General features: G+C 39.6%; 3 protein-coding genes across 4 annotated transcripts in view; 2 read left to right on the top strand and 1 right to left on the bottom strand.

Annotated features, from left to right (window-relative positions):
* The first annotated feature begins 456 nt into the window (after positions 1-456).
* Positions 457-8,422, top strand: trim23 (tripartite motif containing 23). 2 transcript variants are annotated; one of them, XM_043250236.1, is made up of 11 exons: positions 457-604; positions 1,356-1,518; positions 1,615-1,736; positions 1,851-2,129; positions 2,696-2,878; positions 2,960-3,175; positions 3,262-3,396; positions 4,302-4,431; positions 4,520-4,630; positions 4,717-4,841; positions 5,928-8,422. In XM_043250236.1, the coding sequence occupies exons 1-11, from the start codon at positions 509-511 to the stop codon at positions 6,105-6,107; spliced, it is 1,740 nt and encodes a 579-aa protein (XP_043106171.1). In that variant the 5' UTR covers positions 457-508; the 3' UTR covers positions 6,108-8,422. The 2 variants fall into 2 exon arrangements, with proteins under 2 accessions (XP_043106171.1, XP_043106172.1); XM_043250237.1 differs by lacking the exons at positions 457-604; positions 1,356-1,518; positions 1,615-1,736 and having other exon boundaries at positions 1,867-1,977; positions 2,046-2,129.
* A 28-nt stretch (positions 8,423-8,450) lies between these two features.
* ppwd1 (peptidylprolyl isomerase domain and WD repeat containing 1) lies at positions 8,451-15,449 on the bottom strand. Its single transcript, XM_043250235.1, has 12 exons — positions 15,311-15,449; positions 14,270-14,468; positions 13,945-14,047; positions 13,494-13,597; positions 13,263-13,383; positions 12,118-12,565; positions 11,833-12,023; positions 11,209-11,398; positions 9,892-10,073; positions 9,734-9,815; positions 9,474-9,656; positions 8,451-8,655 (listed from the first exon to the last, which is right to left on the bottom strand). Exons 2-12 carry the CDS (start codon positions 14,391-14,393, stop codon positions 8,512-8,514), a joined length of 1,872 nt encoding a protein of 623 aa, XP_043106170.1. The 5' UTR covers positions 14,394-14,468; positions 15,311-15,449; the 3' UTR covers positions 8,451-8,511.
* A 160-nt stretch (positions 15,450-15,609) lies between these two features.
* Positions 15,610-25,274, top strand: part of adamts6 (ADAM metallopeptidase with thrombospondin type 1 motif, 6) — a 72,680-nt gene continuing 63,015 nt past the window's right edge. Inside the window, exons 1-6 of the mRNA XM_043250234.1 lie at positions 15,610-15,827; positions 17,380-17,753; positions 18,676-19,040; positions 24,451-24,619; positions 24,828-25,045; positions 25,174-25,257. Coding sequence (XP_043106169.1) covers positions 17,666-17,753; positions 18,676-19,040; positions 24,451-24,619; positions 24,828-25,045; positions 25,174-25,257 — 924 coding nt within the window. The 5' untranslated portion in view covers positions 15,610-15,827; positions 17,380-17,665. The remainder of the gene's footprint in view (positions 15,828-17,379; positions 17,754-18,675; positions 19,041-24,450; positions 24,620-24,827; positions 25,046-25,173; positions 25,258-25,274) is intronic.

The raw sequence follows: 25,274 nt of genomic DNA, 5'->3' as shown, positions 1-25,274 counted from the left end.
AAACCTAACATTTTGGAAATGTTATAAAAACTGCAATTGTCAGTGTATTTAAGCTCATAACCATTTATTTGTGCAGTGAATTTGAACGTTGAAGTGCTAGTAACCTTTAACATAAGATTGCAGACTGTATTAATTCTTATTTATTGCTATAAGCATTGAAAACGCCCACTTTGCTCATAATTACACCGACTAAACCACATTGTCTCACGAGTGCGTGTTTCATCGCCGCAAAAATGCAAACCTTCTCGCGTTTGTCGAGCATCTGCACGGCATCGGCGGAAACAGCTGACGGACTGATCCACTGCAACATAGGGGTGGCCATGAGAAAGACCGTTATCGTGCGCTCAGTCATACGATACATATACGTAATACCCCTTTATAATAGCAAAACTCAAACAAAGGAACTTGTCCTTATGATATCCGTCAGTTGCTGTTTGACAGCTTGAGTGTGTGCAACCGAAGCGTGTGAAGTTCACACCGACGTGTCACCAGATGGTTCAGTCCGAGGATGGCCGCTGCTGTCGGTGTAAATAAACAGACGAGCGCAGCGTCGATGGAGTCGTGTGTGAGACACGGCCGAGGCACGACCTCAAATGCGGTGAAGGTATGACGCGCATCGCACAAATAACCGCTACACTAGAGGTTTAGCTCATAAAAACCAGGCGGTGGGTGTTATTTTAGTCCTGCCGGGGTTCAATGAGCTGCTGCTGCAGGGCGTTAGCACGCTAATGATAGCAGCGTTCAGAACTGTCACTGCGCTCTTTATGTGAAACGGTGTCGCACGCGTGTTTATAAACTCGTCGTGACACTTTAAACATCTGTTTGATATGGAATATTGCGTTGTGTCGATAAATGTACATCTTTGACAGCAATGGCACCGAGTTAGCTGAATGCTAAACGATCAACTGGTCAGAGCACTCGAACTGAGGCTGTCTCGAAACCCAAGTTGTCAAGTTAGCGGAAAATGAGACTTGTTTGAGAAGGTGTAAAGCTGTTGTTATGAAATTATGGATAAATAAGTTTAAGCTTAAGTCGTGTTCATGCATAACAGACATGTATGTTGCTGCATAACACTGGACTGGATATGGTTCTAATTTACTGAAGTATATATTCATTCTGCATCCTAAATGATTAATTTGTGCACATTTTTAAACAATAGTTATTTAAAAAATTCTATTCAATGTTAATATTAAATATGAACATTTGGTTATTTCCAAAAACACCCAATGCATATGCAAATCAATATAAATATTACTTTACTATCAAACCACGTAAGTAAGATACAGCGCACACTTTTCAGGCGCAACGTTTTCTAAAAAGCTTTTTGGTTTGCACGTGTTTGTTCTCGTCCCGAGGTGTTGGAGTGCGGTGTTTGTGAGGATGTGTTTTCACTGCAAGGCGACAAGGTGCCGCGGCTGCTGCTGTGCGGACACACGGTGTGTCACGACTGCTTGACCCGTCTGCCTCTCCACGGCAGGGCAGTTCGCTGCCCCTTTGACAGACAGGTCACTGAGCTGGGTGAGTCTAACACGGCCTTTATAATCAGTATAATCCTAAATTTAGAATGTATGCATGCAGTGCAAAGAAATGTCTGACTCTTGTTTTATTCTCCAGGAGACTCGGGTGTGTGGGGCCTGAAGAAGAACTTTGCTCTGCTAGAACTGCTTGAACGGCTGCAGAATGGGGCCAGCAATCAGTCAGGCATGTCAGAGGATGCGCTTCGTGAGATGGGCGAGGTTAGACGTGTGCATTTTTATATTCTAAAATGAATCATAATAGTAACAATTATGATTATAACGTGTGTGTGTTTTTTTTATTTTATTTTTTTTGACAACCCACGTCTCCATTAGTGCATTATCCGCTGTGATGAGGATGAGACTCACACTGCTTCCATGTACTGTACGGTTTGTGCCACACACCTGTGCGCCGAGTGCTCCCAGCTCACCCACTCCACCCGGACACTGGCCAAACACCGGCGCGTGCCGCTGGCAGATAAACCCCACGAGAAGATGCTCTGTCCGCAGCATCAGGTGCATGCCATTGAGTTTGTCTGCCTGGAAGACGGCTGCCAGCCCGGGCCGCTCATGTGCTGCGTGTGCAAGGAGTACGGGAAGCACCAAGGACATAAGGTGCAGCGTAATTCAAAAACACTTGTTTCTTTTTCACAAAGTTTGGATTCCGTGTCTAGGAGCAGATTTACTGATTTCATTAACATTTTTAGGAATGTAACGCTTCAGTTGTTTTTTAAAAAAATTTACTTAATGTTTATTTTAAGTAAAGTTTACACGTACATTGAGTCATTTAGCAGCCAAAAAATCAGCTACTTGCCAAGGCAACGTTTCTCATTTAGTTTAACCAAAAGCACTAAAATAGCTAAAGCTAAAACTATAGACTATAAATTATTAATAATAATAATAAAACAACAACCACACAACAAAACCACTAACTTAAGCTATATATATATATATATATATATATATATATATATATATATATATATAACGAACTTAAAGCGGTGTTATGTTAATGTCATTGAAATACTACTGTAGTCTTTATCAGTTTTTATTTTTAGATTTTCTGTTTTTAATTGTAGTCTGTTTGTCTTTTTTTTTTTCTTCAATGGTTTTAATTTCAACTGCAAACATAAAAAAAAAAATGTATTTATTTTTTTTCCTCAACGAAAACATTTCCCCAGCATGCTGTATTAGAGGCTGAAGCCAACCAGATCCGAGCGTCCATCCTGGATATGGCACACTGCATCCGTACATTCACAGAGGAAGTGTCGGAGTACTCCAGGAAACTAGTGGGCATCGTGCAGCAGATCGAAGGAGGAGAGCAGATCGTGGAGGACAGCATGGGCCTGGCTCACACTGAACACGTACGAGTGTGTTTTGGGTGTTCATGTTGCATTTGCAATCTAAATAAGTGTCCGCTGAACTCTTCCTTGGTTTCCTCTCAGGTACCAGGAACAGCCGAGAGCGCCCGGTCTTGCGTGCGTGCCTATTTTGCGGATCTACATGAGACGCTGTGCCGTCAGGAGGAGATGGCTCTGAGCGTGGTGGACGCACACGTCCGAGAGAGGCTGATCTGGCTTCGACAGCAGCAGGAGGACATGACCATACTGCTGTCGCAGGTGTCCACCGCCTGTCTGCACTGCGAGAAAACACTGCAGCAGGTACACGCTCCACCGCCTCACTCAGTCTGAGGGACCGTGAGCTGGACAGGACTTTGAGTTGACTTGTTGTTTGGTTTTTCTGCTAGGACGATTGCAGGGTGGTTTTGGCGAAACAGGAGATCAACCGGTTACTAGAGACCCTGCAGAAACAGCAGCAGCAGTTCACAGAGCTGGCCGACCACATTCAGCTGGATGCAGGCATCCCTGTTACTTTCACAAAGGTAATTTGACCTGCTTATTTGTATTTAAATTATATATATATATATATATATATATATATATATATATATATATATATATATATATATATATATATATATATATATATATATATATATATTTATTTATTTATTTATTTAAACTAAAATTACTATACATCTTGATGGGCATCTTTAATCCTCATGCAACCTTCAATATCAGTTGATTAGTATTTATAATGTTTAATTTTATAATTTAATTTGATAATTTTGGCTTGTAATTTAGTTAATTCTAACTGCATAAATTTGGGCTCAGGTGTGAATTTTTATTGGAACTTTAATATTTCATTTAATTTAATAAATCTATTTTACATTAGGTACAAAAAAAAGTTCCTCTCAGTGCCTTTTTAGACAAAAATGTCCCAGTTGAAACCCATTAAATCTGCAATTTTTTTAATCACAATTCTGCATAACTGTAAAATGATGACATTTTTGTTAATAGCCTTTCATTCAGTTGGCAAGACTTCAATACATTCAATATATCTGCAATACATTTTTTTTTGTTTCAGGTATGGCCTATAAAGCAAATACTTTATTCCTGTTTTCTGCTTCTGCATATTATACAGGCAATTGGATAAATAATGCAGCTATAATTGTGTGTGTGTGTGTGTTGGTATGGATGTCCTTCCAAGCTTCAAATATTTACTACATTTTTTGACATTTTTGTCCACTATATATATTTTTTTATTTGATGTGCAAAGGGTTAAATTGCCTAAGAAGCCTGTTGTTTGGTTTCCTGTTATTTTCAAGCTTGCTGAAGGCAATAACTGAAAAGTAGTTGGAAGAATGCGTACCAACAGACCGACAAAACCATTAAAGAATCCTAGTGTTGGGAAGAAAAACTGTCAATATGGTCATCTTTTCCCCAGGACAACCGTGTGCACATTGGTCCAAAAATGGAGATCCGGGTTGTGACTTTGGGTTTAGATGGAGCTGGAAAAACCACTATTCTCTTCAAACTGAAGCAGGACGAGTTTATGCAGCCCATACCGACTATAGGTATCCATATTGGATAACAATACATGATGTATACGAACCCAAACGTGCCTCGTTGTCTACATGATCAGTGGTTTTCTTTCTGTGCTAGGTTTTAATGTAGAAACGGTGGAGTACAAAAACCTGAAATTCACCATTTGGGACGTCGGTGGCAAACACAAACTTCGTCCGCTGTGGAAACACTACTATCTGAACACACAAGGTAGGAGTTGGCGTCACGATGAAACGGTCACGTTACCAGCGTAACGAGTGTTTGTGACTGAAAGCTGCCGTCTTGTCGTCTCCCAGCGGTGGTGTTTGTGATCGACAGCTGTCACAGAGACCGGCTGATGGAGTCTCACAGCGAACTGGCCAAACTGTTGACGGAGAAAGAGCTCCGAGACGCTCTGCTGCTCATCTTCGCCAACAAACAGGTGAGAGATTCGACAAAAGTAGAGGTAGAGGGACATTTATTCAAAACGCGTCTCATTAATGTGCCTGCATGCAACTATTTTTGGTTTAGATGTAGAATATTACTTTCTGTCCCTTGTATTTGTATTTTCTTTGAAGTTTTGAAACGTAAATAAAAGCTGATATTATATATATTATTCTGTTTATATGTTAGATATAAAATATACTCTCATCGACTGTGTTACAAACATATGTTATTGCCAAAAATGCATAAAGGTGTTGAATGGCATTATGTTTTCAGCAACTGAATACAGAATTTATGATTGCAGAATTAATTGTGGTATTTATTTTAACTATGATGCTGTTATGGCATTTAAACTATTTGGTAACACTTTTTTTTTTTTGTGTTGAAGTGTCCAATATAAAACAATGGTTTCTATTTTAATATACTTCAAAATATAATTCATTCCTGTAATGAAAAGCTGAATTTTCATCAGCTGTTGTTTCACACGATCCTTCAGAAATTATTTTAATGAGCTGATTTATTATTAGAATTATCTCTGTTGGCGACCGTTGTGCTAAAGTTTTTTTCTTAATAAATAAAAAGTAAAAAAGAACATAATTTATTGAACACATCCTTGCTAAATAAAGAAAATATATATAAAAAAAAAAAACCTTTTGAACCGCAGTGTGTATTGTAAGTAAATATTTCTATTTTACATAAATCATCAAAGAATCCAGAAAAAAGTATAACAGGTTCCAAAAATAAGCTTAATAAGCAGCATAACTATTTCCAACACTGATAATAAATCAGAATATTAAAATGATTTCTGACTGATCACGTGACACTGGAGTAATGATGCTGAAAATTCAGCTTTGCATCACAGGAATAAATAGAACTTTAATGTATATTTCACAATATTTTTTCTGCATTTGTCAAATAAATGCAGCCTTGATGAAACTTCTTTAAAAAAAAGCATCAAAAGCCTTACTGATCCCACACTTTTGAACACTAGTGTATATTATGTGTATATTTTGCCACTGTGCGTGTTCTCTGCGAATCAAATCCTTGAGCTTGAACTCACGAAGAGGATTCGTCTCTCCTGTAGGACGTTCCCGGCGCGGTGTCTGTGGAGGAGATGACGGAGCTCCTGAGCTTACACAAACTGTGCTGTGGCCGCAGCTGGCACATCCAGGGCTGTGACGCCCGCAGCGGCATGGGTCTACACGAGGGCTTGGACTGGCTCTCACGCCAGCTGGTGGCCGCAGGAGTTCTGGACGTGGCCTGAGGGACTCTTAACCACAACTAATAGACTTCAAACTCGAACCGGTCCATGACATTTGCACAGTCACCCTTCTCACGTTTACCCACAGTACCGCGTCATACCGTCATACATTAGTAGGCTTGCTGCTGTGTGCGCTCGTGGCTGAACGGAGTGATGCAAACGAGGACTCCAGGTTAAATGCATCCAAACATCATTTCGAGCCGGCCGTGGCGGTTGCTTCGGTGGCCCGGTAGACTTCCATTGTACATGCTTTTCTGTCAAAATGGGTTTTGTTGGTTTTCACGTAGTCCCTTCATTCATGTGTATTTAACCTGGACTGTTCCTTTAAAAACAAGCTGATGGACTAAATGTGAACTAAACAGCTGAAAATGTACTCGCTCTCAGGCCATCCAGGATGTAGACGAGTTTGTTCATTCATGGACTTGCAGAGATGTAGCGTTACATCACTTACCCACCAGTGGATCCTTAGCAGCGAATGGGTGCCGTCACAATTAAAACATCACAGCAACCCACAGCACTCCAGTCCAACAAAGTGTTATTAAAAGCATATTTGTGACGTAATTGTTTAGAGCTGTCAAGGCTTGTAAACAGTGCTTGATCTGTGCGTATTTCTCTCCTGATTCAGACAAGGACGCAGTTTTCACTGGAGAAAGCAGTATTATGGAGGTTTTTTGCAAACATTTTCACTTCACAAGGAATTAACTGATGGACTGGAGTGCATGGATTACCGTGATGTTTCATCCGACGGCACCCATTCACCGCAGGGCATCCATTGCTGAGAAAGTGATGTCATGCTACATTTCTCCAAATTTGCTCGGATGAAGAAACCAACTGATTTACATCTTGAGTACATTTTCAGCTTTTTTCCCCACTTGTGACTGAACCGTTGCTTTACCACGTAGCTCACGACGCCGTCTTTTTATGGTCACTTTACTCATTTTGATCACTTGTGGAGTAGTTACTAACTAACTGGAGATATTTTGCGCATATATATATAGTAGATGTGCTTAAGCAAAATATACCGGTCATTTCTGTACAGACACCCTCATGAAATCCCTATAGCGTTGTGCGCAAACAGCACAAGGTTTAACTAGATCTAATCGTAGGTACAGCCTCGTAGGTGAGGAGGAAACTAGGCATCAATCACCAGACTCATGGTTTCTGCAATGTGAAGTGCCTGTTGATGTGTCAGATTAGAAAGGACATGTGATCAAACCCATTGCCATTGTTCAAAGGTTACATGCAAGGTGAATTTCACAAAACCTGCCGGTAACGTGAATATATCAAGCTTTCCTTTATTATCAAAGCAAAAAAAACTAAAACATTTTGCATTAAGAAAGTTTTTTCATTACAGTCAAGCGCATCTTACCTTCGTATTCTCATTACCATAATGTAAAAAAATAATCACGTTCTAATTCATGTGAAATGCTACACACGGTAGCATGGATTTGCGTTAAAATAAATATTAGTACAGTGATAAATTTGATGAATTAACGCATTTATGGAGTAGAATGCGTTTGCTACGAAAACGATCAAGCAAACATTTTGTAGTGTTAGTTTTTCTCGTCTCCCCGGCGTACGCAAAATTAAATCGCTCTTGGGGGTAAAAATGTGACCCACGTGCATTTTTGTGAGATTCACCCAAAAGCATACCATCGTTTTTAAGTTTTTTTTTTATGGCTATTGTGAATTTTTGGCTTTAAATGAGCTTATGCATATTTATTGAAACGTACATTGTGGTCTTAAGACTGGTTGCATGGGTGTTGGTGTGTTTTCACCACGTGTGGAGAGACGGATGTGTCTGTGGCAAAAAAAAAAAAAAAAAAGTTACTGATTATTTATATTTCAAAGGAGGATAGTAGTTGTCATAAAACGTGTAAACTCCCATTCGTTGGTCCATTGCTTATTAATATCTCATTTGTTAGAGCAAGTGCTTAGCATCTTAACTAAAGCGAACACTTACTTTATATTCCGTCGGTGTACTTCAGCTATGACACGGATGTGGCTGTATGCGAACGCTCCATTATTTGAGAGGTCACCCGCATTAGTCGGTTTTAGGAACCATCCTTTGGTTTAAAGCATTGATCCTCGTCGCTGTGTAACGTTGACTAACTGTACTTCGGTGAATCGCATGCGTGAAGCCTTTTCTTGTCCCCCGTCGCAGGAGGAGCTGAACTTGTGAAAGGCTTCGTGGTTGGTGTGAGTTTTTGGAAGCCTCTCAAGAAGCACAGTGCACATCCACGTCTGCTGTTGAACTGATGACGGCTTTTTGTATAACCATTCATAATGTTATGCTATTAAAAACCAAGCTGAAAACACGCTTTGAATGGCACGTCACTCATGAGACCAATTTTTAAAAAACGACTTTATTTTACAAAATCAGAAGCGGACCGTTAAGGCGTCACGTTTATTTGACAGTGATGTTTATGATGCTGATATCTTCGTACGGTTTGTCGGTTTTGGGGTTGACTTTCAAGTTGGAGATCCTCTGGACCACCTCCATACCTTTAGTGGTCCTCCCAAAGACCGTGTGCTTGTTGTCCAGCCAGGGCTAATTGGAGAGAAAATTAGATTAATTAATCAATTAACCCGACTCAAAGTCTCAAAGCGCTTTTTAAGGAAAAGAAAAAGACTCTGAATCAGTTTGACGGATCCTTTAATAAATTAACAATCATCACAGCGGTTGCTGAATCAAAATCAATTAACATTACTCTGGAATATTTTAAGAGAATAAATAAAGTCCATGTGAGCACAGACCTATGAAAACAGAATGGTATGTTTCATAATTTCCTGTATAAAACCTACAGCAATAACAGTGAATATGAATATTTCAGAAGCAAAACAGACACTGTAGCTGAAGTGTGCATTGATATCAATCCCAGTTAATAAAACATAAGGAATTATCTTAAATATTCACATTCTCTCATTCACGTACAATTCGAAAGTTTGGGGTGTGTATGATTTTTTTTAAGCAGGGAGGCATTAAATTGATTAAAAGTCATGAAAACATTTAATGTTAATGTTAATGTTACACTTTCTATCATAAGAAAAAATTGTCCAGAATTAAAAAAAAAAAAAAAAAAAAAGTATGAAAAAAAAAAAAAAAAATAATAATTCCCACAACAATTTCCAACAATGATAATTTTTTAATTATAATTATAATATTAACACATTAAAATATTACATTTCTCTTAAAATTCTATTCTAAACATTTAAAAGGACCATGTGACACTGAAGACAGGATGATGCTGAAAATTACGCTTTGCATCATAGAAATAAATTTTTACCTTAAATTCAGTTTTGGTAAGAAAAAATATATAAAAAAAAAAATAAAAAAAAAAAAAATAAAAAAAAATATATCAGACTTACAGTTGGGACGACCGTGACGAAAAACTGCGAGCCGTTGGTTCCGGGGCCTGCGTTGGCCATGCTGAGGGTGTAGGGTCTGTCGTGCCTCAGAGTGGCGTGGAACTCGTCCTCAAACTCTCCTCCCCAGATGCTCTCTCCACCCATCCCCGTCCCCGTGGGGTCTCCGGTCTGGATCATGAAGCCCTGCACACGAGAAGTCACAGCCGCAATCATCCACAGATCCCGAGGTGCGCGTCTAAATGCTCGACAGGGACTCATACCTTGATGACACGATGAAATATGTGTCCGTTGTAATAACCGTTCCTGCTGTGGACGCAGAAGTTCTCCACAGTTTTGGGACATCTAAAAAGAAAAATGAATGAGTACGCAAACAAACGCGCTGGCTTGTCGTGCTATAAGACGATAAAACAGAACGTACTCCACTGGAAAGAGTTTGATATGGATGTCGCCCATGGTGGTGTGAATAATGGCACTGTCAGACACTCTTTTCGGCCCTTCTGCTTGCGTGGCGGCCATCACTTCCTCTTTAGACGGCTTCTCGTTAAAGATGTCACGGTCAGAATCGGCACTCTTGGTGTCCTCTGGCTCTCTCTTTGTGAACTGTAAAAAAAACCATTACGATCAGATCACCGCAAAAACGGTAACTGTAAAGTTTACGTGAATGAGTTTGTTTCTTTATCAGAACTGGATGCTCTGTAGTGAATGGGTGCCGTTAGAACTGATAAAAACATCATGATAACCAGCTCCAGTCCAGCAGTTAACATCTGGAGAAGTGAAAAGGTTTGTTTTTTTTATTAGAAATCCATCAAGACATTCAACTTTAAACTGCTGATTTGCACAGATCAAACTGGATTTATAAGACTAAATATTTCTAAATAAACGTGTCAGTGAATTTTGATGTGGATATTTAATTTTTTCACCAAAGCAAGTGTCATTGTGGATTAATTTTGAGCTAGAAAAGATGGTTTAAAACAACAAATGATGGATTTATTACAAACATATGAATTATTGAGCAGTTCTGGATTCTCATGCTGACGGCACCCATTCACTGCACCTCTTGGATCCGTTGAGCAAGTGATGGAATACTGCATTTCCTTAAGTCTGTACCCATGAAGAAACAAACTTATCTACATCTTTGATGGCATTAAGATGAGTTTTTAGCAAATCATTGTTTTTGGGTGATCTGCTCCTTATAACAACAACAAAAAAAAATCTTTTTTTTTTTTTTTTTACATAATACATTTAGTGTGAACAATTACACTTTTTTTTTTTTTTTTTGAGTTTAAAGTGTGTCAGACTTCCAGATAAAATAAAAATAAATATTTAAATGAACACTGGAACATCTGAGTTTCTCTCGAGAGCATGATCCACATTTTTTTTCTTGTTTTAAAAAAGATTTGCTTTACATGCTCATTTGCACTTATAATTACTACAATTATTATAAACACTATAATAACTATATAAATAAAACTATAGTTTTTCAAAACAGAAAAAAAGTTTTAAAAAATTAAACATTTAATGTACTTGGTGAAACTTTTTTTTTTTTTTTTTTTTTTTTTTTAAAGAGTAAAGAAATGACTATACAACACTTACTAGCAGCTGCCCAGAGGATTTCAATCTTACTTTTCTGATAAAAAAAAATTTGATTTGATTTCATAATCAAATATAAAAAGTTATGATCAGTCTGCAACCGAAAACCTCAATCCAAAAAAAGTGCGTTTTCTGGCAATCTCACCATGTAGAAGCGGTTCTTCTTGAAGGCGGTGCAGAAGATGGTGGGGTCTGGATCGGAGCTCTGCAGCGCCGGGTTGTCGGAGGCCTTCATCTCGATGGTCGGTGCGGCCTGCATGGCCTTGGCTACTCCCTGAAACAGACTCAGCTGCACCACACGGATGTTCTCTTGTTTGCCCAGGATCCGTACACACCTTTACGGCCAAAAAAACGGTTCGGACACACAGTTACCGGCTGAAAAGATTCAGTGGAATGACCTGTGTGTTGTAACCTTACACTATAAAGTAACATTTTCCCTACACACCACCTCTTAAACATACCAGTTCTTTATTTGCAACTTTAAAAGTTCTTTATACTGACGTTTATACGTTTTTATGCATTGCTACCATATTAAAGCTTAAATATTCTATAATTATATTATATATATTTTAAATACATTACTTACAAAAAAGGTGCTTTTACAAATATCAAAAATAATGTTTTTGAACCACATGACAATTCACAAACTGAACTGACTTTGTGTATTTACACACAAATAATCATTTATGTTGCATTTATTAATAGTGATGGCTTTTATGTTGTTGTGATATTGGAAGTTCATCCTAGAAGAGGTGTATTTATTGTCTACCTGTTGGTCTCCACGTTTATGACTTTAATGCCCAGCATGGTGCCGTACAGCACGAAGTGGCCGGTCTCGTCGAAGATGATGTTGGTCAGACGGATGCCGTCCACCTTCTCCAGCTCTCGCTCCACCGCCATTCTGCGGCCAAACTCCATATCAGGCAACTGCTGCCGCATCTGCTGGAGCTCTGTGAACATCTGCCGCGGAGACGACAACTTACTTCAAGTTCTTCCAACCCGCTAACCTTCAGAACAAGCGAGTGCATAATTAAATCAACCGATAAACACTTACGGTCAACGATTCGTCGAACACTCGCATCAGCTTTCCGGTGAGAAAACGGAAAATCCGGACTTTGCGGTCGGTGGCGATGGTGGCCATTTTCTTGCCGTCTTGGGAGAACGCCAGGCTGGTGGGATACGTTTTGCATTTGGCGAACTCGTACAAGTCTGTGTCCGTCTTGAACTGCCACGCCACCTGCCGCGGAAACTTGAATTCGCTCGGGAGCCCGGTCCAGTATTCCAACATCCCGGCTTTATCGGCGGACACGATGACGCGATACTTCGGATTCAGGTGGATCTGAGACAGCGGCGCCGAGTGCATCTTTTCAAACGTGTGCAGAGGCTGATTACTTCCCCTTCCGTCGTATACAAAAATCTTCCCAGTCGACTTCTCGGAACAGGCCACGGTAGAGATGGCATCTCCCGGATTATAGATCCATTCACACTGGCCTGGATGAAATCTGGGGGAAAAAAAAAAAAGAGGAAGAGGAAATTAGCTTGAACCTCAGATGAAGTTTTGAGTATTTACTAGTGTAGTCGGACAATTAAATCACATCGGAAATGAAAGGTTTTGTTTGCATAACATATGTGCAATTATGTATATTTATATACATAGCACACACATTATAACAAAATAACTTACGATTAATCATTTGAATATTTTTTTAAGTCATCAGAATAGCATAAAAACTTTGTGGCACTTGCTAAATAACACACACACACACACACACACACAAATTATAAAAAGCAGAATGATCTTAAAGTCACACTTATAAACAGGTTTATTATTTCTCCAAACAGATGACATCAAATGCCTTTAATACATTGCATTTCAAATACTTCTCCTATATTTTTGTTTACAAACTATATTTAGGGTTTTTAATGCATATATTTTGATTATTCTATATTGAAATAATTGTTGTATAATTCAGAAGAACTGTCTATGGCCATTAAATATTAAATGCAGAATATTAAAGAACATTTTATTTAAAAATTAAAAAGGCTTTAAGATAAAAAACCTGAATATAAAAACCTATATATTATATATATATATATATATATATATATAAATATAGAGAGAGGAATATCACAGGGTCAAAATAAGGCAAAACATAAAAAGTACAAAGCAAATTCACACACAGAAGAGCAAGGTTTTACCCGAGTTTGAGCATGTTGATCATGTCGAAGTTAACAACATCAAAAACTTTCATGGCCTGATCGTCGCCCACGGAGCAAAGCAGCGCTCCTTCCGCACTGATGGAGATACACTCGATCACACCTACGTGTCAGAAACAAATCATTTACAAATGCTATTTTCTGAAGGTAAAAGCCATTAGCGCTTGGTATGGTGCTGATCTCTTGATCTAGATGTAATAAAGGGACACCTACCCAGATGGCTGCGGAAGTGCTTGACAAACTCTACACCTTCATCCTCCTTCTTCTTCCAGAATTTCACATGTCCATCTTGACTCGCCGTTATGATAAAATCTGTTCTGGGATGATAAGAAATGACAATCGAGTCAAATAAATGCACTTGCCTTAGGGCTGTTAAACTGATTAATCGCTTTCAAAATAAGTGAACGCAATGTATTCAAATGTATGTAATATATTTACATAAGTGCATTTATTTTTCTGTTACATAAACTCTGCTTGTGAGACTTTTAAACCTGTCAATCAGGTCAAATTAACTAGCGGTCTGATGATGATCTTTGATTTTGGAGTCTCCTGTTGAACTGTTCAATAAAAAGAGGGTTTTTTTTGTGGTGAGGTCAACTAAACTACTAGCTTGACCGGGCATGCAATGAAAAAATATGATTGATATTCTTTGGAGGGAACTTACTTGGAGCAAACAATGTGTGTTATAACATCCCTGTGCATGTAACTTCTCTCATACATGGAGGCAGAGGGTAAATTGTCCAGATACAATCTTTCATAATGAAGAACTGCAGCAGAAGACATGCCATACATTAATAACATCTCAGTCCAAATCAAACAGCACATTTATTTGTTACAGAAGACATGCAACATATTTTTGAAATTTCATATTACAACTAACTAAAAAGCCCACAAACGTTATCCAGTGTTCTCGTTAGGCAGCTCACTGGGTTTAAAGACACATTCAAAAGCTCTTCCGGGTTTTTGAAGCAGAAAACAAGTTAACTTACCTTTCTTCTTTTTGGTTTGTGTGGCCTCGCTGGGCAGCGGCCCGACCCATCCGCCTTCGTCTTCATCTTCATCATCTAGTTTGCGTTTATTTTCGGAACCATCACGGCTCACGTCGGACGCCATTTTCAAATAAAAGTTTGTTTCTTCTTCGATGGTGGTTTTAACGTGACCAACGACTCTCGGACCACAGACCGCCGACTACAGGATGGGAGAGGAACTTCAGTTTCATTACCATTTACGGTAATAACGCTTGTCATAATGCACAACAGAAATTGCTGTTGTAATCCTGTTATATTTAGCTCTACTCATTTGTTGTATGGTAAACGACATCGATTCTTAAATTATTTTCACACTTATGTTATTATTATTATTATTATTATTTATGTGATATGTTTATTAACAGCATATATATTATCAACATACAAAGAATGATTATGAGGAAAAAATAAAAAATAAATATATATATATATATATATATATATATATATATATATAAAAAAATATATATATATATATATATATAAATATTATTTATATATATATATATATATATATATATATATATATATATATATATATAATAAATGATTATGAGGGGAAAAATTATATATATATATATATATATATATATATATATATATATATATAATAAATGAGTGCACCGCCACACATTCTCCTCATGGTGTCGCTGCAAACTAAACGACAATCCTCCATCAGTGTACTTTACTAACTCATTGCGAAGCTATGCATATGAAATACCACTTCCATAATCCACTAGACGATATTTATTTTGATACTAAATTCTATTTTATTTTGATAGATAATGACGTTTACAAACTCTTGTTTTCTATGCGTTGTTGATTTACCGCCTGCGCCGCCGTTACACGCTAAAACACCTGCGCTTCAGTGAAGCGCATGCAAATAATAAAAACGCCTAACAACCAATAATGCCCACGTGCATTTATTTTCAACCACGTACGGCTCTAAAAAGGTCTTTGACTGGAGCGCAGAGGTGTGTGTTGAGGCTCGCGTTTCGTTACCTGCTTCACCTGACGACCGGACGCGCGCGCTCAGCGGAAGGCACATCTGCAGTGACGTCACGCCGAACTCCCCGGCGGGGTTCGGGTTCGAGCGCTGCCTCAGATCCGGCTTCGGTATTAAAGGCTGCGCGCCTCTGATCGGCCCCGCTGTCCCGCGAGCGCGCCGGTCCAATGCGCGTTACTGTTATTACTCCTCTCCGGTGAATCAAAGAGCACGAGACCAAACAATAAGCCACCACACTCCCTGGAAACTTAAGTCAGTCAAACATGAGCTGAGTTACACAAACTTATTCAACAGCTTTTTTTTTTTTTTTGGTTCACATTCGGAGTCTTTCCCCTCTGCGTTGCCGATGAAGTGAGTTCACGGAGAGCTTTTTTTCCCCCCCGTGCAAGGACACAACTACATTTGTTGGCATGAGAATGGCTTGAAGCGAAACGAGAGGTTTGCTGAAGAATGCACTGAAGTGGAAACAAATGAAGATTTCTACTGTCTGCGTGCGTTCTACAGTAAAAGACGGTAACTATCATTTCTTACGAGTCTTTCGGACGGTCTAAGGCATACCCAGCGGAGTTTGCACAGAAGATATCAATGCATGTCAATATAACGGAGTCTGTTTTTAATAGCGATCCTTCGTGACGGCTTTATCTCAGACGACAACGTTAATATAAGATACTAAATAAAAAAAAAAAAGGAAAAGGGTCCCTCGGTGCACATTTGCAGTGTTCTCATTGGTCTTGTGTGTTTTTATTTCAGCGGTCAGTGTAATAGTGTTGGGCAGTTGCCAGCTGTCTGGGTCAGACACGTTTTAGACTCGAGCTGCTGTCTGGAAGAAGCCGTTTTATTAAACTCTCGAATGTTGGTCTGCACGGTTGCCGCTTCGGCTTTTGCCGCGATAGTAAGAAACCCACGCAAAGGGGGCTGACGAATAGGATATATCTGTTGGGACTGGACGACCCTTGTTCTGGCGGGTTCTAGAGAAAAGCAGGCATTTGATTTGAGGTTCATCCGGTGAGTTACTTCTGGAGTTGCTTTCACTGTCATGTAGAGTCTAGCAACAGTCTTGTTCAGCAGACAGATGGATAGACAGATAGATAGTTTGTAAGTGATCGGGAAGAAGACTGTCCATGCTTTTTGGCTTTTGAGTTGATAGAGCACTTATTATTGAGGCGCTATGCATGCAGCATAGATAGACAGACAGACATGCATTGCTTCCAAACTGTACTGAAGTTTTTGGAAATGCATTTTTTTGGTCCGTGCATTTTTTGGTTAGTTGTCACCAAAACTGTTTGGTTTCCAGTTTTCTTTTTTTGAGAGATGCATACAGGTGGGTTAGTTGTTTTGTGTGAAACGCGCTGAAAAATGTATTACATCGCAGCATGTAATATCAAACCAAGTCTCATTTTGAGTGTTTTTAGATATAGTGTTCGAAAAGAAGACAACGTTAGCGCACCTGTGTTATTCCTATAGGACACCTGTATTAACCCGAGGAGAACTTCACACTTCACACCAAAAACACATCTAGACACCGGCTGAGAGTGCTACAGAACTCCGAATGCAAAGCTGCAGCTACAAAATAAAAAAAATGGTTTAGAGGAAGTTAGAGAGGAATGCACTTGATTCGATGCTTTGTACGTGCAATAAATGCTTGTTGATTCCGTTCACGCGCCACGAATCTGGAAAAGCTGTAATTGGCTGGTGAGGCTTCAGTCTGATTAGCCACCGGTCGAGTTATTTGCAACAGGTTTTTGCAGCATGGATTCATGCCTTGTGTCGGAAACAGGCAGGGCAGCTAATAGTCAAGTGCAGGTGTGAAAATGATAACCTGAAGTTACGGCGTCCCACTCAACACCTATGAGCTCAGCGTTATGTGTGTGCGCGTGTGATCAAACCTGTTCGAGTCCAGATGTTACGGCTATGGAATTGCAATCCGCTCCCGATGTTTGATGAGACAAAGCATGCTTAGCATTTGCAGTTAAACAGCTACGTTCAGGCAAAATCCATTTTATGATCGTAAACTGCCAATTTTCCACTGACAAGTCCCCCCTCCCCTGCTTTCATTCATTTCCAGGCAAACCAATGGATCGTTTGGGACAGGCTCCTAATATAGATCTGCTGTTTTGGAATAACATGAAGAGAGTTCATATGGATTCTTGCCCTGCTCATGGCTGACAAAGGTGCAGGATCAAGTCGCCTTTAGGAAGAACCTGGGATTAAGTGGACTGAGATTCAAATGTGTCGAGGATGCTTGTCACGGATATGTTATGGTGCGAAGCTGGATTGATCATATCGCTTTAATCCACTTGTAGCCCTCCCCAACCCCCATACCCCACCCCATGTCAGATCTTCCCTAAATTATGGAAATTTTTTGGAAGACGCTGACTTGGATATTTAGCCTGGTCTTGGCCGCTGCTGAAGCTCAGATCCTTTCGTACAACTCTCAAGGTAGGTTTAATAACGTGCGGACATATATAAGAGCATATAGTGGTGACTGTAGCTAATGTCATAGCAGCTCCGAAAATTTCCCCGCAGCAAGCCGTAACTCATTTTCTGCTTACAATGATGTCATTAAGACCCTTTAGCTCTGCCCGGGGGAAACGTTTTATTGCTCAGTTATGTTTCGTGTAAGTGTCAAGCTCACCTTGCTTGTTGCTTGTTCTCAGAGGAAATAAGCAGATGAACAATTGAGACAGTTATTGAGATACAGTAAGAGCACAGAGATGCAACGTGGGTAGCGTAACTCATGATTTGATCTTGGAAGAAACTGATGAGTATCTCTTTTCTCTGGCAGACTTGAGCACGGTGTGAGATGTTTTTGAGATCTCTGCTGAAACACTTCAGGAGAAAAGTCAGAGCAGCAGACTTACTGATGACTAGGAGAAACATCTGAGGCATTAAACTAAAGAAATAGAGAGAAAAAGCAATCTTGTGTGTCGAGATCTCAACAACTGGGCTCAGGTTTGCCAGTCCAGTGGGAAAATGTATTGCTTTTGCAGGAGGTCATCTCAGTTAGCTTCCTTTTAAGTATCTCCATTGTTGTTCCTGAAAAACCTTAAAAGACACCTTAAGACCTCTGACTTTTAACTATCAAACTATCAAATCAAAAATTTTGAGACACTGTTGTTTATCTACTCTAAAACATCAAGAGGAGACTCATTTAATATTACCGAAAGAGAATTTTTAGGAGAAACATCAGAAACAAAGCTTCTACAGGATTGAACGTAACTGAGCTGTGAAAGAGCAATCTCTGAGCACACCTGCCATTTACATTGCTGAAATTGCTTGGTGATCTTTGGTTTCCCGTGATTGCCATCTCCTTTGTTTTGCTCACTGTTATCTGCTTCGCTTTATTCCCCAAAACACAAAGCGGAATTCCTGTCCACGCTGGAGCACTATCAGCTAACAGTACCAGTGCGGGTGAATGAGAGGGGCCAGTTCATGAGTTACACTGTGAAGCATTACAGGCCCGGTCGGCGGAGACGTGGACTGGACCAGGACGAGCTGGACCACACCGAGACCAGGCTTTTTTACAAACTCTCAGCCTACGGCAAGCACTTTCACCTGAACCTGACACTCAACCCCATCCTGGTTTCGAAACATTTCACGGTAGAGTACTGGGGCAAAGACGGACTAGACTGGCAGCATTCAGTGGTCGATAACTGCCACTATGTTGGATACCTACTGGATCAATATAGCACTACAAAAGTGGCATTGAGCAACTGCAAAGGCTTGGTGAGTACATCCGTCTCTGAAAATGGTCGTGCTTTTGGGTGCATGAGAGGATAAGTTACGTTCGCTAAAAGATTTTTTTCGGAATTTGTAATATTTGTAGCAAGCTGTTTTTCTCCAAAATACCGCAGGAAAAAGCGCGCTGTTTTCTGCATAAAAGAACAGATTGGAAATTGCACATTCAGGCAGGGATATGAAAGCGTGCTGGCCAAAGACATGTGGAATATGCATCGCATTTTATTGCCCACATATCTAAAGATCTTCAGCTGAAGTGTTTACTTCCTCAAAGGGCCACATACTTGCTGACTTAGCCTTCTCGATGTGACTGATACGCTGTCCTTGCTGCTGGATGATTATTTTTAAACCACGTGCATTGTTGCAGGGCTTCTAATCTTCACCTGGCAAAGAAATAGGTGAAGAAAGGACCCAAGCAGAATATCATAGAGACTTGGGTGGCCTCTTTTCGGTTGGGCTTTTGAAGTGAGCACCCAGCTAGCAACCACCCAGTACACACAGTTTAGAATTAGTGCTGTCTATCAATTAAAAAAAGAAAACAATTAATTACGCTTTTTTCCCCCTGAAATGAATCATGATAAATTACAATTAATTTAAAAATAACGTTTTTAAATGTACTTATATAATGCAGTAATGTCACATTCAAGCTTTCAAATGTGTGTAGAAACAACATAAAGACAGTATATTTTTAATATTTGTTTAATTGCATCTTTTTTATTACTAAAGGCGAATATCACTGGCATCAGTACTACTGATGTTACAAGTAAATTGTTCTTTTTTTTCTCCCAATTATTTAACTAACAACTTGTAATTATGCAAGCTTCCTCACATAAACCTATTGCAATAAAATGTCATATTTACCGGTGCCTTTCAACAAGTATCAAACACTAAATTCTAAATGAAATGTAGACCAATCCTTAAAGCTGCAAATGTTATTGATTTCTTAATTTTTCTATTCTCCGATTAACATACGTTAAAGCAACTCGGTTATTAGGTTATTTGGCTGCTGTTACTTTAAGAGCTGCTGCTGTTGAAAGTGACATGACACACATGCTTAGCTTAGAAACAATGCTTAGCGTCTAAACATTGTCAAGAAAAAAACATCTCATTTTGACAGCACTATTTAGAATACGCATGTGATGCCGCATCCCGGTGCAATGACACAAAAACTATAAAAGCCATTGCAAATGAGGAATTTGTTGCATCTAGTGGAGACATAGACATATGCTGTCTTTTAAGCATCACGCCTCGTAAACATACCACCGTTTCTGAATTTGTGACTGGAGAAACCACAAACAACAAGCATTACTCAACACTGCTCAAAACTTACATTTTAATAGTGAGCAGGTTCTTTTAATAAGAACGTAACTTACTTAAAAGTTCAGGAATCAGTCCTCCGTATTCTAATATTTAAACACACTCTAATATCTTTTCTGGAACGGTGTAGTAAACACAACTTGACACTGATTTCTAGTCGTGTCCTCTTCTGGAAGCACAAACAAAATAGTTTCACTTTCACGACGAAACACGGCGTCTCCAGAACATGGCGCCCGCAGCAACACTACAGACAGAATAATAGCTCCGCCTTCTTTCTTTGCGTAAACATGTGAGCGGTGTTATGAAGATAAACCCACTCTGTGACGTCTAGAAAACGAGGCGTGTTTAATCAAGTTGTTTTAGGGGGGTGGGGACAAGTCATAACTTTTATGTATCATATATCTTTGGTTTTGTCTTTAGTCTTTAGGCACACTCCAAAGAGAAAGGAAAGCTTAAAATTGCATCATATGGCCTCTTTAAACCTTAAGTGTTTCATTTCTACACCGCTACCATTACCAAACAGAATTGAAAAAGTTTCCTGAGCACTTTGCTATAGGTTGGACAGACTAATAGTCCTGTCCCCGAATGCTGGGAAGCTCAAACAAGCATAGCACCAAACTGTATGCATTTTATGGGAAAATCAACTAAATGTTAGCATCCTTATTAGATAGATGAAGGATTTTAACAATGAAAAGTGCCAATATCAGTGTCTTGCTCAGCAGTTTAAGAGCAGAGCTTCAGGCCGGCGTCCAGAATGAGTCAGCATGTCTACATGACATTAATAAAGCTTAGGCAGCTTCAAGAAACTTATGCCTCATGTGTGACTAACACGAGAAAGAGAGAGAGGGAGAGCTTAAAGGGCCTTGTCTGTTTTGCTGCCAGAGTTCTTATCTATGTCCCTGTCTCTGTGTACACGGCTGCTTCTGCTCAGTGTTAAAGTGACTGCTGAGTGACAGCAAAATATTAGCTTAGCTGTCTCTCCGCATCGGGCTTGAATCCCTCCTGCACCTGCAAGCCCGTTGCCAGCTGATTCCTATCTCACACTGAGCATTTCATCTGGTGGGGACTTTGATGTTGCTTAACTAAACCGCACTCCGCACGGTTGCTGTGAAACGTGGCTTCCTGTGATGCAATGCGATTATCGAACGGCTCTGGGTAGCATAAACTAGTATGACCCCGTAAATTGCTTTGACAACTCACCTCTGTAACTTTACTGCAGAAAGAATCAGTTCTTTGTTTTGAGGTTTTGCAGGACATTTAGCGCATTTATTTGAGAACGTTTTCGCTATGTGATAAATACATATGAGACGTTTTCCAAAATTCCCCAAGAAGAAACAGTCATACAGGTTTGGAACGACGTGACTAAAGTTTAAACTTGAAATAGTTTTAGCGTAGTAGCTTTTAACTACTTTTCCAAATGCTTGAAACTTTTAAAGTGCTCCTATTATGCCATTTTAAGATGCTTTTGTTTTCTCAAAATATTCATTTAATATCACCTAATTTTCCAGTAATTCTCAAACGATTCGTTCGAAGCGGTTCAAAGAGTCTCTCTAAACCCCTCCTCTCCGTGAGCCTACTCTGCTCTGATTGGTCAGATGGCCTAGTCTGTTGTGATTGGTCTACCACATACAGCCCATTAGAAATGATACCCCCATTCCCATAGTTCCGTATTTCGAATGCTTGATAAAAATATAAGCGTCTATTATTTATCATACAGGTTGTGATTCTGGGTACTGAAGCATCTTTCGAGAGAAAGCGCTTTGTGTATCCCACGCTGAACTCCCAGTTGTCCGAAAAATTGCGTGATTGTGGGCGGGGTCGAGTTGTTCATTGGGAGGAATTATGCAAATGTGTAGCAGTCACAGAAGTGGCATTCGAATGACTAACTAACTATAGAGTCGATTCTTTTTAACTTTATGCATTGTGCACTTTTGCGCAATTTGCGACAACAGTCACATGCAGCTACACGCTGGATGAAAGGCGATATTGGAAATGTCGCTTTAAATACTTTACTAGCTTGTATCTTGGCAGGCTTCAGTTTTAAAGTGGAAGCTAGACTGTAGTTGTGCACGTTGTGTCTTTAACTTGATGAGAGACTGAGAGACCCGGCCCTCTGCAATTACCTTAAACTGGGGTGGGTTCTTGTGGGAGGACAGGCCTCGATATTGGATTCCACCCTGGTATCAGCAGCACCCTCGCATAAATCTATGAGAATTTAGAGTGGCTCTGCTGGTCCTGAGGCATTTCCTGCAGCCACGGTGTCTGCGTGCAAACACAAAACCTTCTCTCTAAACCGCCGTGAAGACCTATAGTTTCAGGAGTTTTTCAAGATCTTTACCTGACCCCTCGGTTGGATATTGCAAGAGAGGACGGAATGATGATTTGAGGAAGTTTCAATGCGAGACGTTTTCAGAATGTGGAGAACAGCATTTATACGATACTATAATAAATAAGCGCAACAAGGTTATTTACTCTGCGCTTTCTCATCTCGTGTAATAAATACTTTTAATTGCTCAAAAATGCCTGTTGCGATTGGTGCTTAAAAAAATCTGAAATTTAAATTTTACTTTACACGTGTTGATTTGCGAAAGTGCAGTAATTATGATGACATTTCTCAAATGAAATAATTGCGGGTAGAATTTTTTAGGAATTGTTGGTAAAGTAAGTGTGCAGTTACGTGTACATGAAGCCGTTTTCAACCAAAAACATTCATCTTTATGCATGTTGCCCATTTGACATGACAACAGTGTTTTTGGCTTTATATTTTTGTGTAATGTAATGAAAACAACAGCTACATTGAAGTTGCCAATGAAGAAGACGGCTCTTTGCCTAACAGCATCTAACAAGCAAAAAATTGGACTTTCACTGAAATTTTCTTTTTACTGTGGAGGTCTTTTCTATTTGTCTGTAAAGGTGGAAAACATTTGTTAACGCTGTAAGCATAATGTGGGATTTTACAAACTAATGTATGTGAAACACGAATTATTTTCTGCCACAAATAATGTCCATAAAGCTTAATTAAAATTGCTTCAAGACCTCAGGCATTTTATCATTTCGCATGTTTTAGGGCACTATTGTGGTCACCATGGTTTGACTACTAATCATAGTTTTTTGGCTTCATTTGTAGTGAAACTGTGGTTAATCTTTCCTAAAGCATGTTATCTGATACCATCAGAGTTTGATCTGCCCCAATGACTCAAACGAAAGCAAAAGCAACTCCGTCATTAAACCAACTAGATTGCTAAAACAAAAAGCTTCAGGCTGCTGTAGTCCACAAAAAATTTCAGACAGCTCTGCTTTATTAGTTCTGTAATATTAAGCTGTTCTCCACGATCCTCCTTTAGTCGGAATAAAGAACGAGACAGTTGTAATGATGCTAAAATGTTATATTATGATTGTTGCGGCCAAAGGTACTGGCTCACCATGCTTCATAAATTGAGATCTCTGCGTTGCTTCAGTCATTTTATTGAAACCAAAAATGGAAAAACAATCCTTTGAATGTCTCAGCAGTTTTCGCCGTGCATCACACAGCATACGGCTTATATCAACTGCTCTTTTGTTTTGCGTGTGCAGCGCTGGCTATTTCTTTGTAAAGATTTAATTGGTCTCATTGTGGAGTTTTACAGACTTGGAGAACATGCCAGCATTCTTTTTCTATAAACACATTTCTGAGGCTCTTTTTGAATTTATGAAATTGGGGGTGTTCAAGGGCGCAGGTCTGTGTGCTTTGGTTCCTGTCCCAGTAATTACAGTGTTGTTCTTTATGTAATTGGTGGTTTTTGAGTGATTTATCTCATTGATTTGTATTGTGGCGTGTTTTTGCGTTTGCTCGCAATGCTGAATGATATGAATTACTTGCAATAATATGAGTAAGAGTTATCTGCGCTCTGGTATGTATTTTAACAGCATGAATATATTTGTAGAAATGATAAGCATGCGATAGGGCCATTAAAATGCATGAATTTACAACTTTGTCCTTGACATTGCAGATGGAATATTTCAAACCTTGTCAATGAACATATTTTCTTGTTTTTCCTATGTGCTTTTTGTGTAACCTACCATTTTCTCTTTTCTTATCAAGCATGGTGTCATAACCACAGAGGACGAGCAATATTTAATAGAGCCATTAAAAAATATATCCAGAAATTTCAGTGATGTCAACCACGAAGGACAACCACATGTTATTTATAAAAAGACTTCTATTCCTTCTCTGCAAGAGCCAAGCGAGGAGTTCAGCTGTGGTGTTTCAGGTTGGTAAACCTCCATTCGGCCACATTGTGACATAAACAGCTATAGATAGCAGTTTAGGAAATGATGGTCAGTGGTTCAGGTTTGGCTGGAAGTCCCTGCAAACAGCTTTCGGCATAAACGTCGAGTGAAGATCTACTCTAAAGTTCTCATGCTAATGCAAATGAATCGCTTTTTGATGAAAATGTGAACCGTTTTTGTTTTCCCTAGACCTCACGATAAACAGGACTCCCAGCTACGATACCAATCCTGAAGCAAACACACCTTACCCGGCCCCGGACGGCGACAGCTCGATGGGTGGCCACCGCCAGAGGCGTTCTGTCAGCTCTGAGCGCTTTGTGGAGACCCTGGTGGTGGCGGACAAAATGATGGTTGGCTACCACGGTCGCAAAGACATCGAGCACTACATCCTCTCCGTAATGAATATTGTAAGTTTGGTCCTGCTTTTCTCAGGCGCGTTTGTCTCCGATGTGCATTTCGTTCCTTCTTAAGGTAACGCGAGAACTCGAACAGCATTTGGCTGACTTTGTGTCTTTTCTTCTTTTCTGGAGGTCAGGTTGCCAAACTTTACCGTGATGCCAGTCTTGGAAACGTTGTGAACATTATTGTAACCCGACTGATTGTTCTGACGGAGGATCAGGTGAGTGTGACAGTTAC

The sequence above is a fragment of the Puntigrus tetrazona genome, chromosome 10 (assembly GCF_018831695.1).
Source record: "Puntigrus tetrazona isolate hp1 chromosome 10, ASM1883169v1, whole genome shotgun sequence".
Lineage (NCBI taxonomy): Eukaryota > Metazoa > Chordata > Actinopteri > Cypriniformes > Cyprinidae > Puntigrus > Puntigrus tetrazona.
The sequence above is the reverse complement of the archived record's forward strand: the minus strand, read 5'-3'. Positions and strand labels throughout refer to the sequence as shown.

Coding starts and splice junctions, on each gene's coding strand:
- trim23 (XM_043250236.1), top strand. CDS start 509: ATGGCCGCTGCTGTCGGTGTAAATAAACAGACGAGCGCAGCGTCGATG. Junction 1,519..1,614: donor CAGACAGGTCACTGAGCTGG/GTGAGTCTAACA, acceptor TTTATTCTCCAG/GAGACTCGGGTGTGTGGGGC. Junction 3,397..4,301: donor TCCCTGTTACTTTCACAAAG/GTAATTTGACCT, acceptor TCTTTTCCCCAG/GACAACCGTGTGCACATTGG.
- ppwd1 (XM_043250235.1), bottom strand. CDS start 14,393: ATGGCGTCCGACGTGAGCCGTGATGGTTCCGAAAATAAACGCAAACTA. Junction 13,598..13,944: donor ACACACATTGTTTGCTCCAA/GTAAGTTCCCTC, acceptor TTATCATCCCAG/AACAGATTTTATCATAACGG. Junction 13,384..13,493: donor GCACTTCCGCAGCCATCTGG/GTAGGTGTCCCT, acceptor TCTGACACGTAG/GTGTGATCGAGTGTATCTCC.